The sequence below is a fragment of the Cajanus cajan genome, chromosome 2 (genome assembly GCF_000230855.2).
Source record: "Cajanus cajan strain Asha chromosome 2, NIPB_CcT2T_4, whole genome shotgun sequence".
NCBI classification, from domain to species: Eukaryota; Viridiplantae; Streptophyta; class Magnoliopsida; order Fabales; family Fabaceae; genus Cajanus; species Cajanus cajan.
In genome coordinates, this window is record NC_138518.1 from 15,777,788 (window position 1) to 15,797,149 (window position 19,362).

Consider the following 19,362-nt stretch of genomic DNA (forward strand, 5'->3'; position numbering starts at 1 on the left):
TCAAGGCTATGTCGAATCCGGAACGGGCCATCCCAATTTGCAGCCAACTTGCCTTCCCGTGGATTACGTCTTGCCGGTCCCAGAACTCTCCAGACTAAGTCTCCCTCCTTGAAGCTTCTCTTGGTGAGATTGGAATTGAATCTACGAGCCATTCGTTGCTTGCAAGCTTCGGCTATGATCTGAGCTTTAGTTCGTACTTCGTCAATCATATCGACTTCGGCTCGGAGCGATGCTTCATTGGTTGTCTCATCAAAATGTTACCGCCGAAAGGAAGGTTCCCCGACTTCAACAGGGATCATGGCATCGGTGCCATATGTTAGCCTAAAAGGTGTTTCTTGAGTTGTGGACTGAGGCGTGCACCGATAAGCCCACAGGACTTCTAACAATTCTTCGGCCCAAGCTCCCTTAGCGTCTCCCAATCGTTTCTTTAATTCAGTAAGTATCACCTTATTAGCTGCTTCGGCTTGTCCATTGGACTGCGGATGTTCGACCGATATAAATCTGTGTTGAATGCCGAGATCTTGGATAAATCGATTGAGTTTTTGGTCGGTGAATTGCAAACCATTGTCGGTTATGAGAGCATGTGGAATTCCGAAACGAGTAATGATGTTCTTCCACAAGAACTTCTGAACATTAGCGGCTGTGATGCTGGCGAGTGGTTCGGCCTCGACCCATTTTGTGAAATAATCCACAGCGACCAATAAAAACTTGCATTGGCCTTTAGCTATTGGGAATGGTCCGAGTATATCCATTCCCCATATTGCAAACGGCCATGGCGAGCTTATACTGTGTAGTTCTTCGGCCGAGGCATGGATAAGATTGCCATGTTTTTGGCATGAAAGACAACGCTTGACGAACTGCATGCAATCGCTTTTGAGAGTTGGCCAGTAAAAACCTGCTCTAAGCACTTTCATAGCTAGCATCCTCCCTCCCGAATGAGATCCACATATGCCCTCGTGAACTTCTCTCAAGACATAATCCACCTGTGCTGTATCGATGCATTTCAAAAGAGGCACCGAGAAACCCCTGCGATACAACTGTCCCCCAACAACCGAATACCTGGCCACTTGAGTTTGGAGTTTTTTGGCAGCCGCATGGTCAGATGGTTCCTTGCCAAGCTCCAGGTAGTCTATTATTTCCGTCGTCCAGGTGTGTGTAGGCTCTTCGATCGTCATGCATTCGATCGGTGTTACACTTGGAGTAGCAAGATCAAGGTGAAGTGTGGTTCGTAGCTGTCCGGGTTTTCGATTACTACTTGCTAACCGAGCTAACTGATCGGCCCTCTCGTTATGTTCTCTCGGCGTGTGTTTCACTTGGACATCCTCAAAAGTGCTGCGCATTCTCTGAAACAAGTGATAATATTTCAGTAGGCCTGAATCTTTCACCTGGAAATTGTCATTCACTTGTTTTGACACGACTTTCGAGTCGGTCCAACATATCAATCGTGTGGCCCCGATTTCTTGTGCGAGTCTCAATCCTGCCAATAGTGCCTCGTATTCGGCCTGGTTATTTGACGCTTTAAACGCGAATCGTAAAGACTGTTCAAGGGTCACTCCTGTCGGTCCCTCAAGAATTATACCTGCGCCACTGCCTTGACTGTTTGACGAGCCATCCACGTGCATAGTCCACACGTCATTCTCGAAACGACCTTTCGGTTGCAATTCATTAACAAAATCAGCCAAGTATTGAGACTTGACCGGACCTCGTGGCTCAAAGCTGATATCAAACTCTGATAGCTTAATAGACCACGCCATCATCCGTCCTGCTAGTTCTGGCTTTCGCAACACCTTGGCTATCGGGCAATCAGTTCGGATAATGACACGATGGCTCTGAAAATATTGCCTGAGGCATCGAGCGGTATGAATGAGCCCAAGCGCCATCTTCTCCAGAAGCTGATACTTGGTCTCGGCCTCCTGTAACATTCGGCTGACGAAGTAGATAGGTTGTTGCTCCTCCTTTTCCTGAATCAGAACGGCGCTGATTGCGTCGTTTGATACGCACAAATAAACCACCATTGGTATCGCGGGATCGGGCTTGGAAAGAATGGGTGGCGAGCCGAGGCGCTCCTTCAAAGTCTTGAAAGCCTCCTCACAATTCTCAGACCATTCGAACTTCTTGATCTTCTTCAACAATCCTACAATGGGTTTGGCTACTTCGGCCAAACAGGGGATGAATCTTGATAGCGCAGTAAGGCGTCCTGCTAACTTATGGACTTCCTTAAGGTTCTTGGGACTTACCATGTTGACGATTGCCATGCATTTATCAGGGTTGGCTTCTATGCCCCTTGCCGACAACATAAACCCGAGGAATTTTCCACTTGATACCCCAAACACGCACTTTTCAGGGTTCAAACGCATGTCATACCGGCGCAATTGTTGGAATACTTCAGCAAGATCAACTACATGGCGGGCAATGTCGTGGGATTTAACAACCATGTCGTCAACATACACCTCCATGCTTCTACCGATTTGGTGCCGGAAGACTTTATTCATCAATCTCTGATAAGTTGCACCTGCATTTTTTAACCCGAAGGGCATGACCTGATAGCAATAATTGGCCGAATCAGTTATGAAAGCTGTTTTTTCTTCGTCGCGGGGATGCATGGGGATTTGATTGTACCCCGAATAAGCATCGAGAAAGGTGAGGATTCTGTGGCCGGAGGCACCATCAACTAACCGATCTATGTTCGGGAGTGGGTAAGCATCCTTGGGACATGCTTTATTGAGATTAGTGTAATCAGTACACATTCTCCATTTTCCGTTCAGCTTTTTCACCATTACCACATTTGCTAGCCAAGTGGTGTAGTGAACTTCCCGAATGAATCCCGCTGCTAGCAACTTGGTCACCTCTGCTTCCACTGCTTGCTTCCGTTCCGTTCCCATTTTCCTTTTACGCTGGGCAACCGGTCTCGCTTCGGCACAAATTGATAATTTATGACACATGATATTGGGGTCTATGCCGGGCATGTCAGAAGGTGTCCATGCAAAAAGGTCTTTGTTTTTCATTATCGCCCGGCGCAAGATAGAACAGTCTTCTTCAGATGTGTCGGCACCGATGTATGTGACTTGAGCCGAATTCGAGCCGATCTGTAGCTCTCTTTTTGACTCTACCGGCTCTACACGCTCCTCATCATTCATTCTTGGGTCAAGATCCCAAACTGGTTCTTCAACTGACGCCGAAGAGTTGACAACATGAACCCTTTTGGACTTTGATTTTCTTTCTATTGGAGCTACTTGCAAGCTAGCAAAATAACATTCCCGAGCAGCTTTTTGGTCGGCATGGATGGTGATGATTTTCCCCTTGTCGGATGGGAACTTCATTGCTAGGTGCGGAGTTGACACAACAGCGCCTAGCATATTCAACGATGGTCGTCCCAAGAGAATGTTGTAAGATGTATGAGCGTCTACCACGATGTATTTTATCTAAATCTCCCTGCTTTCCTGTTCGTCAAAACAAAAACGAGTGAAAAGCTTAATATACCCTTTGGTGCTCACCCTCTCCCCTGCAAAACCGACCAAAGGATCGTCATATGGGACCAATTCTCTTTCGGAAATACCCAATTGTTTAAAGGTATTCCAATACAAAATATCTGCCGAACTGCCTTGATCCACCAGCGTTTTCTTTACTATACAGTTGTGAATTTCCATGCTAATCACCATTGGATCATCTTGCTCAGGATCGATGCCTTGAAAATCAGCATCAGTGAAAGTTATTGTTGGTAATCGTCGGGGAGGTTGCCTATCCACATTATTGACCGAACGAATAGCTCTAAGGTGTCTCTTTCGGGCAGAAGATGTCGAGCCGCCACCCGCAAATCCACCTGCGATTGTGTTTATGACCCTCCGACGTGAAGGTGCTGAATCATCTTTCTTTTCTTGCGACCTACTTCGCTCGCGCCGAGGTCTATCAGACCGATCCTGCCCATGCCGATCATTGTGTCGATACTGGGACGAGGAGCGGGGACGATATGAAGTTGGCCGATCCACAAAATTATGCAACTTGCCTTGCTTGACCAAATCTTCAATTTTATCTTTTAAGGCGGCACACTCTTCAGTTGAGTGTCCGCGATTTCGGTGATACCTGCAGGTTTTGCTGGTATCGGCGCGTGGCAGAGTGGAAGCTCTCTTTGGAACCGCCAACACTTCTGCTGCCAAAGCTTGCTCCAGTATCGCGGCCCGGCTTGCATTAAGAGGGGTGTAATTGGAGTATTTCGGACCTCGCACGGGTCGGTCCCGAAGAGTTATTTCTTTGCCTCACCCCCTGTATGTTTGTTCGATTGGCTTCTCGGGCTTGGCCGACTGGTCAGCCCGGGCCTGATTTTGAAATTCGGTCAACTCCTCCATTTGCATATATTTATCCGCTCTCCTGCGCAGGTCATTCATATCTGAAGGAGGTTTCTTGCATAGGCTATTGACGAATGGCCCTGGTTTTAAAGCCGTCGTCAGGTGATGAAGTGCTACCGCCGGGTTAAGATCTCGGATTTCCAAGGCTGCCTTGTTGAACCGATCCATGAAAGTTCGAAGCGATTCTTTCTTATCTTGCCGAAGGTTAACCAATGACAAAGATGTCAAGCTATGAGGACGGCTTGTTGCAAACTGAACTGTGAATTGAGATGACAGAGTATTGAATGAGTCGATCGAGTTAGGGGGTAGCCGAGTGAACCAGCTCAACGCCCTACCCTTGAGGGATGTGGGGAAAATGCGACACAATGCAGCATCATCCGTAGTACTCAGGGTTACATGCGTAAGAAAAACATCAAGATGTTCATCAGGATCAGTGGTACCATCATACTTATCAATGGGTAAAGATTTCCAATTGTCCAAAAGAGAGAGCTGCATTATGGAGGGGGTGAAAGGGTGTCGGTGTGAGCCGATAGTTGTCAAATCTGCGGGCCGACCGACAGTGGGTAAGGCCGAAGGGTGCTTTTCAGGTGCTACTGCCGAGGCACGAGGGACCGATGTATGGATCGTATGGGACTGGTGTGACCCTTGAGTTTGCATATTGGTGACCTGAGTAGGTTTCCATGAGGTGTCTTGATTCCTTAGTGCCTCATTCTCAACTTTCAAGGCCGAAAGCTCCTTAGCATCTTTTTCTCGCTGTTGTTTCATAGCCTCCATCTCTTGTTTCAATAGACGGACGGTTTCAAAAAGGTTGGTTTCGTCCACCACCTCGACATGTTCTTCTTCGTGTTGCTGATCTACCGTGTTCGTCCTCCTTGTTATCGCCATTGTCTTGCTCGATTAATCTCTAAGATCGTCTCGGTTCGGTCCCACGGTGGGCGCCAAATGTACCTGTCTGATGGGCACACTAAGTCTTCTAGTAGTCCGAAGGCCGAACGAGACTCCCGACCCAGTAATCCTATACGCTGAAGAGGGGGTTGGTACCTGCAAAAGGCACTCCAACGCTCAAGTCAGGACAAGCTCGAATCTCTAGGATAATTAATGAACAGTGACGTTACCTTTTGTCCTGAACTATTTATACTGTCATTTATGGGCCCCGAACCCCATGGGCCTCGCAGCATACTTACCGTATTAGGTAATACACCCTAATCAACTAATTAACCCCTAATTACTTGATTAAAGGTAACAAGTGACGATAGGCCGATCCAGGTGGCCGATTGGCATTCGGCTGCCTGGCTCTGCCATTCAATGGCCGACAGGGTGGTGGCCGACCCCCCTACCTGTACAATTTTTATAAATAAAAAAAATAACCAAAACCAGAAAAAGGTGAATTTAATAGTGAAAAACAGTAAAAACAAAAAATATTCTCATTTAATGTTCTACCCGACAAGCATGCATGGATCTTTCCATTGAAAAAATCTACCATACTCTATATCTCTCTAAATATCCTATCCATGATCAAGATCAAGATCTAGGGTTTCAAATTCATCAACACAAACCATACTAAGCTGTCGAGACTACGACCTTTTATGTGCCTTTTCACAATTCACGCATATAAAAGCCTTCATCTTTTTTGCTCCTTATTCCAAAAATCCCTTTAGATGATCAATTATAGGACAAGTTCATGCATTGCTGTTCCCCAACTAGCTAGGTTTGCCTCCCCTTCCTTACGTGTAAGTCACTAAATGTAAGACATGCTAGTAGACACTACACTCTCTTTGTTACAGACCAGTCCAGTGTGCTTTAGGGGCCAACCCTATTCCAAACCCTTTTGCTTTCAATTATGAGTTATGAGTACTAAGGTGATGGGTGCATGATCATGATTGCCAATCTGTAATACGGGTCCCACTCACTTTGCTTCCAAACTCTTCTTCCTATCACACTAGACAATCAGGGTTTTCAGATTGGGATCACAGGGTGCAACACTTTACTTGTGTCCAATTGTTTTTTCTTCTTCTTCTTAATGTTAAATATCCGGTTAAATTACTTTTTTCCCCTTATTTTATGTAATTTACAAAGTTTGATATTTATTGTTAAAAAAATTAAATTCATCTCTTAATTTTCTAAAACAATGTAACGTGATCCTTTTCTCTCGATTCAGAGTCTGTTTAGATACAAACAAGAAATGTTTTAAAAGTTTTGTACTAAAAATAAAATGTTTTCAATAGAAAAACTTTCAAAAATATTTTTAAGTTTGTATTCAAACAACCTTTGAGACTAATAATATTAACTTCTTATGCACATGGCACATTAAGAAAATGACAAGTACCATATATTGTGTATAAAAAATTATCATCATTAATCTCAATTAATTAAATGGAAAGGATGCACTTTGCATTGTTTTAGAAAATAAAAGGATCAAATTGAATAAATTAAATAAATTGATAGAAGGGAAGAATAATTTGACTTAAATATTTTTATTAATAATATATTATCTAACCAAATTTTTATTATATAAATATTAAATTACACTTTTGATCTCCTAGTTTTATATAAGCAAGTTTTTTCTCTATTTTAAAATAAAAATATTTAGTCTCCAAATTTTAGAATATCAAATTTTGGTTTAACGTTTGTTGATTGTTAAATTTGAATATTGACTCATGGTGTATCACTATTTAATTAATTTAATATTTAATAATATGATATTTAGAGATTAAAAAAAAAAAGAAACATATGAATAAAGTTTAATGATAAAATAAATATCAATTGTTTGATAAAATAAATACAAATGAAGATTTTTTGCATGTCTTTTTTATAAATTATATTTAAATGTCACTTCATTAAATGTTATATTACTTAAGTGATAACAGATTATGAGTCAATATTAAAATTTAATGGTCAATAGATGTTAAATTGATGATAGGATCAAAATTTCTTATTTTTTAAAACACATAAACTAAATATTTCTATTTTAAAATAAAAAAATTAAAATTATGAATTGAAGAAATTAGGAACCAATAAATAAAATTTAGCCTAAATTTATTTAAACCCTAAATCCTAAAATTTATTAAAAAAATTATAAAATTTTATAGAATTCACTTCGTATTTAGTAAATTTTACTTATGAAGTTATATTTTAATCTTTTTAACCAATAATAAAAATTGTATTGAAAAAATACATTTTAAAATATAGGTTAAGTTACTCTTTTGTCCCTCATTTAATATAATTTATTTAATTTGATTTTTTATTATTAAAATATACAATTTACGCTCTTAATTTTATAAAATAATGTAATATAATCATTTTTGTATTTTCATCTAATTGAGACTAAAGACATTAACTTTTTGTACCTTACCACAATATAAAAATAAAACATCATTATGCGTATAAAAATCCAACATTAGTCTTAATTAGGTGAAAAAAATCATATTACTCCGTTTTAAAAATTAAAAGATTAAATTGATCTTTATAATAATAAAAGAAACTAATTAGATAAATTAAGAGGGGAAAAAGAAATTAAAAAGAAAAAGAAGAAAGAGCATACTTCTAATCTAAGGATTCTCTTACTATTTATTTTGTGTGGCAATCACAAATAGCAACCACAAGAGGGATGAATGTATGTTAAGGGATGAGGAAGGGGACAGTGAAAAGATCTATAGATGGGGCACCCTTGTGTATTATTGGTTCATCACGATTCTGGCACAAGATTCCTAAAATGTCATTCGTTTTTCTACTTTTGGTTTTTCTTCACATGGAAAGTGGCCCTAGAGGGAAGTTAAAACATATTAAATTAATGTTATTAGAAAAAAGGTGACTAAGGGAAAGAGTTGACAAGGATGTGCTGGCTCTTTTGTTTCAATCTCTCATATAATGGCTGGGCCATTGACTTTGAAAAGATAGATAGGATAGGATCATAGGATTAGATTTCACTTTGGGTGGAACAATAATAATTACAATTTCAACGATCTAGTTCACTATTTTTTTTAAGCTGTTTGCAATGTCTATTATTGTCTACCGACTGGTTTATTTAATAAAAAAAAAATTTAATTTTAATTTTAAGATATTATTTAGATGTAAAAAATATAATTTATTATTAAAATATTATTTAAAATTAAAATATTTTATTTATTTTAGATTTTTTTTAAATTAAGATGTTGGGTCAATAAATAGAAGTTATTGAGATGAAAAAAATATTCAACTTATAAAAGGAGTTACTACCTTAAATGAGATAGGAGGTTATATGAAAGAGGATTTGTCAAGTTATACTAAAAAATTTAATTAGGAGGGATTTTCAACTTTTATACGTAAAACTTGAAAGGAAGATTTATAGGAACATATGTGAAATACATTTTGAGATAATGAAAATTCTTATGCATGTAAGTATGAGTGACTGAAGCATGTTAAATAAACTTTTTGTGATTTTCTATCTGTTTATGATGTTTTTGATATATTTCTCAGCATTGTTACGTATAAAAGAGAAAGAGTTTTTTTTATTCCCAACAACTTGTTCCTTGGTTGGGTATGTTGGCATTCAACTTTTTTAAGTTAATTCACTCTTCTAAAATTGATTTATGAAATGAAGATTATTTTTCACTTATATATATTATTATGATCTCATCAATAGTCGATAGGATCCCTAACACATTTCTTCATATCAAGGATTGGATATCTTAAATGTAAAATTTATAAGTCTGAATTTTTGTAAATGATTCTATTGCAAGTGAACAATAAATCTAATAATAATCAACCATCACTATAATAGACTATGATATTATCTTAAAGACTTAAATATGTTTTTAGTCTATCAAATTTTGAAAGCCATATTTCAACTCGGACGTTTTCGGGATACTCCTAATAACCAACGAATGGCAAGTGCTTTTCCTTGTGTGGATCCTATTTCAACGGGAACTTGATGAGTCGATCTGCCTACACGTCTTGCTTTTACTGCTATATTGGGAGTTACTCCACGTATTGCTTGACGTAAAACAGATAGTGGATTTGTTTCTGTCTTTTTTTGAATCTTTTTCATAGCTCGATAAATAATTTGGTAAGCCAATGATTTTTTTCCGTGTTTCAGAATACGGTTAACCAACATGTTAACTAATCTAGAGTAAATTTGTTTTTGGTCCCTCAAATTTGAAACGGTTGTTTTTAGTCTCTAAAATTTTCAAAAAATTTGTTTTAGTCTCTCAAGTCACAATAACATATCTGAAAGTGATAGATTGTAACAGTTATGTAATATCAATTAAGTTTAATGTGATATTTTTACTAAAAATAACACTATTAAGTAGATTTTATACGACAATATTTGACAGATTTTCTAACAAAATTTAAATATAAGAAATAAAATAAGAGTTTTTGAAATTACAAAGGCTACAAAAATTAATTTTAAATTTCAGGAATTAAGAATAAATTTATCTTAAATTTGATAGACTAAAAACATATTTAAGTCTATCTTAAAATATGAATTTGAAATCTAAATCTATTTTACAAATTCGACTTATAAAATAAAAATAATTTTTTATTCATATATACTATGTGAGTTTTTTGTGGATGTGTTTTGTGACACATGCAAGATGCGCAAATTAAAAAGAAAGTAAGATGGATAAATGAACATGGTTTATGGTGAAATTCGATATAGTATTTAAATTTTTTACTGGTGTTAATTCATAACTTTTTTTTATGTGCATAGTGCATTAATTTTATAAATTTTTTTATATGCAGATGATTATAAGAATATCTCTCGTCGTTCCAGAAATTAATCCTTTTCGTGAAATTTGAAGGGATTTAAAGGTAAATTGTTCTCTTCCAATTAAGTGAGAAGAATCAAAATTTGAAGTTGTGATCACTTATCATCATTTTGGATAAATCTTTTGTTGATTCTTTTTATATTTCTTGGATATATCATAGAAATTAAAATACTTTTTTATAAATTATTTTTAATAATATATATATATATATATATATATATATATATATATATATATTAATTTAAATTATAAGGCCTAAAAGAAGTTGCTATGAAGGAGCAACTTGCGAATCTCATTCATGTGCTCGTCATTTTATAGATATTCCAAATAACAAAAATATGTACAAGATAAGATAGAAACAAAAAATCACATAAAACAAAAATGCAACAGGATAACAAACTATCCTATCACAAATAATTAACCAATCTTATCCTAATACTCCCCCTCAAGTTGGAGCATGGAGGGAAGAGATGCCCAACTTGGACAATAGAAATTCAAACTGCTTTTTGCCAAGAGCTTTAGTTAGGAGATATGCAGGTTGAAAAGAAGTTTGAATGTGCTATGTGGAAATAATTTTGGTCATCACATGTTCACGAACAAAATGACAATCAATTTCAACGTGTTTCGTACGTTCATGAAAAATTGGATTGGAGACAATATGAATAACAGATTGATTGTCACAATATAATTTCATGGTCATGGAGTGAGAAACACCAAGATCTTGCAATAAAGCTTTGATCCACAAGAGTTTCGAAGTAGCTGCTGCCATAGAGCGATACTCAACTTCTGCGAAGGAACGAGAGATGGTATGTTGCTTTTTAGATTTCCAGGAGACAGGAGATTGCCCAAGTGTAATAAAGTAGCCAGTGATGGACCGTCGAGTAACGGGACAACTTGCCCAATCAGAGTCACAATATGCACAGAGATGAAGATCACATGTGGAACTAAGAAGTAGTCCTTGCCCAGGATTACCCTTGATGTAACGTAAGACACGCAATACTTCATCATAATGTTCTTGTAGGGGATGTTGGAGAAATTGAGAAAGTGTATGCACAGCATAACTTAACTCAGGTCAAGTGATGGTAAGATAGACAAGGCGACCTACAAGACGTTAGTAATGTGTTGGTTCATCGTAAGCTAGACCATTGGCAAGGGCTAATTTATGATTTTGGTCCATGGGAAAATCAACTGGTTTGCACCCGAGTAAGCCATATTCACTTAAGATATCCATAGCGAATTTGCGTTGACTAAGAAATAGACCAAACGAGCTATGAAAAAATTCAATAGAGCTATCAAAATGGGCTCATCCCAGTGAGCCAACCCGGCTCACCACGGGTTCGAGCCGGGTTGGGCCAAAAAATAATTAAAAATTTCAATACGGGCCAATTTTGAACCCGGCTCACCTGAGTTGAACCTGTGGTGAGCTAGGCTGACCCACCAACCAGTTAAAAAAATATCTTATGCTTCAACTTTCATTTTATTGGGCCCAATTTCCCAAATGAGCATTAGGGTTTGAATTATATTTGAATTATTGGGCCCAAAAGAGTATTTGAGATGATTTTGAATTATATTTGTTTACATGAGATTATTTAGATTTTATTTGATTGTATTTAGAATTATCATTTAATTATGATTTTGGGCTTTAGTTGTATATTAAAAAAAATTACATTTTTTTAAAATTAAGTGAGCCAACCCGTTTAACCCACCAACCCGTGGTGGGCTAGGCCGGGTTCAATTTTTTTGAGCTCACTAATAAATGAGCCGGGTTGGGTTGGCCCACCAAATACTCAACCCGTGGTGGGTTAGGCTGGGCAGGTCCGGGTTACCCATTTTGACAGCTCTAAAATTCAATACCCAAAAAATATTTAAGTTTGCCAAGATCTTTGATTCTGAACCAAGATTGAAGATGAAGCTTCACTCAATCACAAGCAGAAGTGTTGTTTCCAGCCAAAAGGATATCATCAACATAGAAAAGAACAACAACAAAGTCATGATCTCGAGTATAGGTGAACAACGTGTAATCGACTTTGGATTGGTGAAACCCAAAACTAAGAAGAGAGTCACGAAGTTTGGCAAACCAATTTCTTGGTGATTGTTTGAGACCGTAAAGTGAGTGATTCAACTTGCATGCAAAACTAGGAGAATCGGTAGAAAAACCAGGCGAAAAATGCATATATACTTCCTCCTCAAGATCTCCATGGAGAAATGCATTGTGAACATCTAGTTGACAAATATCCCATCCCTTTGCAATATCTACAGAGAGAAGAATACGCACACTTACCATTTTTGCAACGGGAGAAAAAGTTTCATTATAGTCTTGTCCTTCAATTTGGTTATTGCCATCAATTACTAATCTAGCCTTATATCGTTCTATAAAACCATCATAATTATACTTGATTCAAAAAATCCACGTGCAAGGAATTGCTTTGTTTTCGGGAGGGAGAGGAGTGACATCCCAAGTGTGGTTATCCTCAAGGGCCTGAATTTTAGATTTCATAACTACCATAGAGGATCCTTCATGGCCTCTTTGAACGAACGTGGCTCTTTGGTGCTACCAACAGCTGCTAAGAATTTCTGATGTTGTGGGGAGAAAATATGGTTAGTGACAAAATTCTCAGTAGGATACAGAATACCTGAGGAAATGTTGAAGAGAGTGTTGATAGAAGAGGGTGTAGTAATTGTTCGACAATGATAGTCTTTAAGATGTGCTGGTGGCTGATGAGTTCTGCTTGTGCGACGAAGAGGCATGAAAGATGGAGATGGAGTGTTAGAAGAGCTCCCCCTATCAACAGGCTTCGGGTTAGGTAGGGGTGCAACATCCAAAGGGGGAGCATTGTCATCATATGATTCATTTAAAAGCACAGGTGGGGAAGTAAGTTGTGTAGGAGTTGGAGGAATGTCTGTGGTAGGTAATACAAATGGAAATTCATTCTCACAAAATTGAACATCACGAGAAACTGAAATCTCCTTAGTATCTAAATCAAAAACCTTCCAGCCTTTTTTGTTAGAAGGATAGCCCACAAAAACACATTTTCGTGAGCGTGCAGCAAACTTATCAGACGGTTTAGGAAAAATCATTGCATAACACAAGCAACCAAGGACCAGAATGTGATCATAACTAGGTGGAGTCTTATGAAGCACTTCATACGGACATTTTCCTTTAAGAAATGGAATGGGAATTCGGTTGATCAAATGATAAGCAGCGGGGACACATTCTCCCCATAATTTGATAGGTAGATGTCCATCAAACTGCAAGGCACGAGCCACATTAAGAATGTGGCGATGACGACATTCAATTCTACCATTCTGCTGCGGTGTGTATGCACATGATAACTATTGGAGAATACCACGATTGTCAAAGAAGGAATGAAGATGGGAAGAAATAAAATCAGTTCCATTATCGATTTGGATTCATTTAACTGCAGAATTAAACTAAGTGTGCATCATTGTGATAAATTTTATTAAAGTAGAACATGTCTCATGCTTGTCATGCAAAAGATAAACCCATACATGATGACTAAAATCATCCAAAATAGTGAGGAAGTACGAAGCACCCGATGAAGAAGTAGTTCAATATGGCCCCCACAAATCACAATAAGTTAAATCAAAAGAGTGTAAACTATGTTTTCTATTAATAGGAAACGAACGATGAATTTGTTTGGCTTTGCAACACACATCACAAGAAGCCATTTTATTGGAATCGGAAACAAATGGCAACAAAGTTAAATATTGCTGAGAAGGATGACCTAAGCGTCGATGCCACAAATCGAACGAAGAGTAACCCAGAATCACATTGGTAGAAACTATTGGGCAAAGCACATACACCCCTTCATATTCAACACCTTGTCCAATCATCCTCCTCGTCTACAGGTCCTGTAGAAAACATGTGGAATTAGTAAACATAGCTATGCAATCATTACAATGTAGCAATTGAGAGATAGAAATGAAGTTGCACGTGAGGGATGGCACATAGAGAACATTTGTAAGTAGCAACACAGGGGTTAGCCTAACGTCCCCGCATTGGATTGCAATGGTACAAACACCATTAGGTAAGCCTACTGAACAGGGGGAAATGGTGCGTATGTTAGAGAGGAGAGAGACAGTCCCCGTCATATGTTGGGAAGCCCCACTGTCCAGAATCCAAGGGTGTTTGGAAGATACTGTACCCGATAATTTGTTGGTGGACGATTTGGAAGAAATAGCAATGGACATCAACTGTTGAAGCATGTTAGGAGTAAAGTCATTAATAGATATATGTTTGTCAAAAGATACACCAGATTGAGTAGCATGGGCAGAACCTGAAGCGGGGCATCCTGGAGTAGAGCGACCTCAACCGGTATTAGGGCGATTGGGGTAGCCATGGAGTTTGTAACAACAAGAAACATCATGATTGGGGCGTCCACAGTGGGTGCAGGTGACACATGGCTTGGATGAATCAGTGGGTGCATTAGTGGTGGCAAAGCCAAGAGAATCGGTAAGGGTCTCAAAAGAACGCACCACGGCTTTATGAGATTCCTCTTGAGTAACCATAACAAAAACTCGATTAATGGTAGGAAGTGGATTGCTATTGAGGATCTGAGTAATAAGAGTGCCATAGACAACATGATCGAGGCCCATAAGAAATTGATAGTTGCGATCATGTTCTTGTTCAGTAACAACCAATTTTTGGAAAGCACAACTGTCACCGGTGGTGCATAAGTCATACGTGCGGCTGGATTCCAGTTCACCCGAAATGGAGCGAAGCTTTGTGTAGTAATCTGTAATTGATGCGCCATTCTGCTTCATAGTCCCGAGAGAAGCTTTGAGATGAAAAATACAGGGAATGTTGGCAACTGCAAATCGTTCCTTGAGATCATCCCAAAGACCTTTTATAGTTTCAAAACACTTGATGAATGACTACAACTAAGAATCTATGGTATTGTGAATCCAACTGTTAATCATGGAGTTACATAGGGACCAAGCATATGCTTCATTAGAAGCAGCATCAGTGGGTGCGTGAATTATGTCCATAATGAAACCAAGTTTGTTCTTGGCTTTTAATGCATTACGCATTAATTTTGCCCAATTTTCGTAATTAGATTGTCCACGTAAGAGTACAGTGGTGAGAATGACGCTAGGGTGATCAACGGCATGAAGAAAAAATGGTGATTTAAGATCGGTAATTTTAAGAGTTGCGGAAGACATAATGAAAAAAAAATTACATAAGATAATCTAGCTCTTGATACCATAAAGAAAGTTGCTATGAAAGAGCAGCTTGCGAATCTCATTGACATGCTCATCATTTTATAGATATTCTAAATAACAAAAATATGTACAAGATAAGATAGAAACAGAAAATCACATAAAACATAAATGCAACCGGATAACAAACTATCCTATCACAAATAATTAATCAATCTTATCCTAATAAGACCACAACATAATAGCTTAACAATAATTTAATGCTTAAAAATTAGAATAATATATATAAGATTTTAGATTCAAATATTAACGTTGTCATTCTTTCACGAATAAATAAAATTATGGTATATTTGAATAATTAGTCATATTTCATAAATTTTAAATATTGTGTTGTTATTATAGATAAACAGAAAATAATCATTATTTTCCAATTTGTAATATGCACCTCATAATTTAGTAATTTAGTTATTGCTTAATTCAAATTAAAAATACTTAAAAGTTGATATGTTTTCAGAAACAGATTTGGTGTTTAATTACTTTTTTAGTTAAGATATTAAAGAAAATTAAAGTTTGGTCGGTCTCGCAACTTGAATTCAATTAAATTAAACAGTAACAAGAGATTATTAAATTCTACAAATATCATGATTTGTTTTAATTACCAAGAATAATTATCACATGAGAAATATCTTATTCGAGGTTTGAAATGTCATGTCATGGATTAGTGAAAAAGCACTTGAGGAAAGGGACATTCCAAGTGTACAAGGCTTAATTAATATCATACCTGAAGAATATAGGGGGAAGAAAAAGTCATAAGATATTTTTTTACAGGAATTTCAACTAGTGACTTTTTTTAACGATTATTTCTCTCAAATTTTCATTCTCTTCTAATTTATTTTTTGTTTTATATTAAATTATTAATATTTTTAAATTATTAATATTTAAAATGCTTTTATATTACAACATAAATTATTTACTTTAAATACAAAATATGATTTATATATTAGTAAATATTTATTATTAATTTTTTTATTATAATATAATCTATATATTCATAATTTTTTAATTTATTACAAGTTATAATTATATAAAATAAATATTTATTTTGTATATTACACATACTAAAATATTATTTAATGATTATTCATTTTCAATTGGTAAAAAGTATTTTTTTTAATTAATCAATAGAAAATATTACAAAATCAACAATAATTAGGCACACCGTAAGCTTGAGCAAATGAGTAATTAACCAAACTAAGTGCATGAGCAATTTTAACTCAAATCATCTTTATCGACATATATATTCATAGATATTGTTTACTATTTCCCGTTGATAGCTAAAACCTAAGTTAATGTCTAATTTTTGTTCATTAATCACATATATAATTTTAAGCAGTATTATTTAAAGTGTTTCTTATGCATACTAAAAGATACTATAAACAAAAATCACTATAAAACTAATACTTTTGTTCTTATTGTCGTTTAGTTTTGATGTACAACAGAAATAATTTTGAAGAGATAGTTAACAGATAAGAAGAGAAAGAAAGCATGGAAAAAAGATTGAAAGGAGATTTGAGGAAAGTGACCGTAGGAAAACAAAGAAAGTGTTAAATATTTTCTAACTAAATGCATTTTTGTTTGAGAGAAAAATTAAATTGTCTCATAATTTATTAGATAACAAAATTTAATTGTTTTTCCCTCATCTCTTTTACCTTATCTCATGTGGACTATTTATAAAATTAAACTTAAACAAATATTATTATGTGATCCTAACCTTTAATTTTCAACAAATAAAGTGCATATACTAATAATTAACAAACAACATCTAGTGTCTTCCACTACATTAATTGATGTCACTCTTATTATTATTATTATTTTTATTTTAGGATGAATTGCAATCACATCTTGTTATCAACATTGTGATCATAAAAAACTTGTAAGTATGTAATTATTGAGATATAGTTCCTCAAGGTTGTTGACTTTCCATATCAATAGGATAATGACGTTAACAGTATATTCGAAACACATTTTAGGATAATGTCCTATATAATATATGTAAGATCTGCTAAAATTTTATTAGTATTATGCTTATGCATTTGATATAATAATGTATTAGATATTAATGGTATAGGATATAACACTATCATATATTTGGAGTGATGCTGTATAAATATAATGGATATATATGTGATAAATATTTAATATTTTTTTAAAAAAATATCTTATACTTAAAATATATTATATTCATCTAAATTTGTTAATTAATATTAACTTTTAAAAAAATAATATCCAAAAAAATTAGTTAAAAAACTCATTATACATACATATATATATATATATATATATATATATATATATATATATATATATTCAATGAAAAAATCCAAGAAACACGAGTATAAACTTACTAAAATACATTAATATATGTTGAAAACAATATATCGTTTTGTTTTGTTTTGCAGCCAACACAACAAAGTTTTGGTTAATTAACCTTCTACGTGTTCTAAATTTAGTTCTCATCTATACGAGGAAAAGAATAAATTGTTTCGACTATCATATTGTATTTGACCTTGGACACACTATATTAGTTTTATCTATATTTATTAAGAAAAAAGTATTTATCTAAAGTATTTGGGAATCGATTTTTGGTTCTTGATGTTCAAATTGGTGCTTGTACTTATAAAAAGAACTTCAATGTCAAAGTATGCAAGTATTCAGAATGTATAATATAATCTCAGGATTGAGTGTGTACCTTTTGAAGGTGATATGTAGGTTTATATATAGCAGACAAGAGGTTATCGTTAATCGATGAGACATTAAATGTATTCAAGACCTTTTATTATTGTGTAATGGTCGAACATTACAATCTATCAAACTTAATCATAGAGGAATATGTTTAGCAAGTTGAGTATTTCTTAGCCGTAGGAAATGTTTTGTTTGGTTAACCAAGTAATATTCAAATCCTATATATGTAGTCAAGGAAGTATCCTTCTAGTACTAGGCTGAGAATTGATAAATCCTCAGTGTGGAAATCTAGGGCCTATCCAATACATAAGTCCCCCAAGTCTTTGACTCTTGGAAGAAGAGTTCAATGTCTTATTGGTGGTAAAAAATTGTTTACCATCCTTAATTTCATAAATCATTGCCTATAGGATACGTTGTTGTTTTGGGATACATGATATCAAGGTTGTATCAAGTGTAATGATGACATGTCAAATGTCATAGGAAGGTTCTAGAAGCCTGGGTGTAAAATGTCACGAGAATGTGAAGACTCATATTCATTTCCACGATTGATCTTGAAGAGGTCTAACGATTTAGAGAGGCACGATGTTTCATTTCTCGGAGTCCTTCACATATATAAATAAGGTTACTTAGCCCTTACAAAGATTTACCTACAACCATTACCTTCCAAATACTCCAAGCACTTGTTATTTTGTCTCCTTTAATGTATCCAAAAGTCAAGTACCAATCATGTACGCCTCCTTCCTATTTTTTTATGAGTTACTCTAATAATAGCATAGAATCTCCTCTTCTAGGCAAAATGGAAGTTAATGTTATTTCTAACTCTTCATTTGACTTTTCCTCCTCAAACTTCTCCCCCGAGAACTCCCACCCTTCCTCTTCTTCTACTCCTAGTGTTGTAATAGTTCCCTTTAGGGCCATCAAGGTTGATCACTAAAATACCTCAAGTTGCTAGAAAATATCAGGCTGAGAACATAGTGGCCACCAGTTCGAGTAACATGGCCCCTCCCGAAGAGAATTTGAACCTTATGTTGGTCCTTAACACAATACTGGGGTTTGTTATGGACATGGAGGAATACTTTAACTAGTTCCTAGATAAAGTTTTTGAGTATTCCTCTAAGTTTACAAATGAAGCCTTGCTAATTCATTTCCTCCAACATACTAATATCGTACATTTCAAGAAAGAAGACCTTGTAGAGCTTAAAGGCCCTTGGAGGAGGAAAATGTATGTTGAGAAGCTGACGATGATGAGGGGTCGGTAGTTCCCATTTACTTTGGCAATGTAATTTTTCTTTCTAGCAATGAAGTTTACATTCTGACTTATATTTGTACCTTTATTTGTTATTTCATGC

General features: G+C 35.8%; 3 protein-coding genes across 3 annotated transcripts; all 3 read right to left on the bottom strand.

Annotated features, from left to right (window-relative positions):
• Positions 1 to 3,422: 3,422 nt before the first annotated feature.
• LOC145954770 (uncharacterized) lies at positions 3,423 to 5,228 on the bottom strand. The gene is made up of 2 exons (XM_083069456.1): positions 4,258 to 5,228; positions 3,423 to 4,179 (listed from the first exon to the last, which is right to left on the bottom strand). The coding sequence occupies exons 1-2, from the start codon at positions 5,226 to 5,228 to the stop codon at positions 3,423 to 3,425; spliced, it is 1,728 nt and encodes a 575-aa protein (XP_082925582.1).
• A 7,361-nt stretch (positions 5,229 to 12,589) lies between these two features.
• Positions 12,590 to 14,317, bottom strand: LOC145954771 (uncharacterized). The gene is made up of 3 exons (XM_083069457.1): positions 14,011 to 14,317; positions 13,766 to 13,893; positions 12,590 to 13,423 (listed from the first exon to the last, which is right to left on the bottom strand). The coding sequence occupies exons 1-3, from the start codon at positions 14,315 to 14,317 to the stop codon at positions 12,590 to 12,592; spliced, it is 1,269 nt and encodes a 422-aa protein (XP_082925583.1).
• A 102-nt stretch (positions 14,318 to 14,419) lies between these two features.
• Positions 14,420 to 15,274, bottom strand: LOC145954772 (uncharacterized). The gene is made up of 2 exons (XM_083069458.1): positions 15,040 to 15,274; positions 14,420 to 14,955 (listed from the first exon to the last, which is right to left on the bottom strand). Exons 1-2 carry the CDS (start codon positions 15,272 to 15,274, stop codon positions 14,420 to 14,422), a joined length of 771 nt encoding a protein of 256 aa, XP_082925584.1.
• Between the last annotated feature and the right edge of the window lie 4,088 nt (positions 15,275 to 19,362).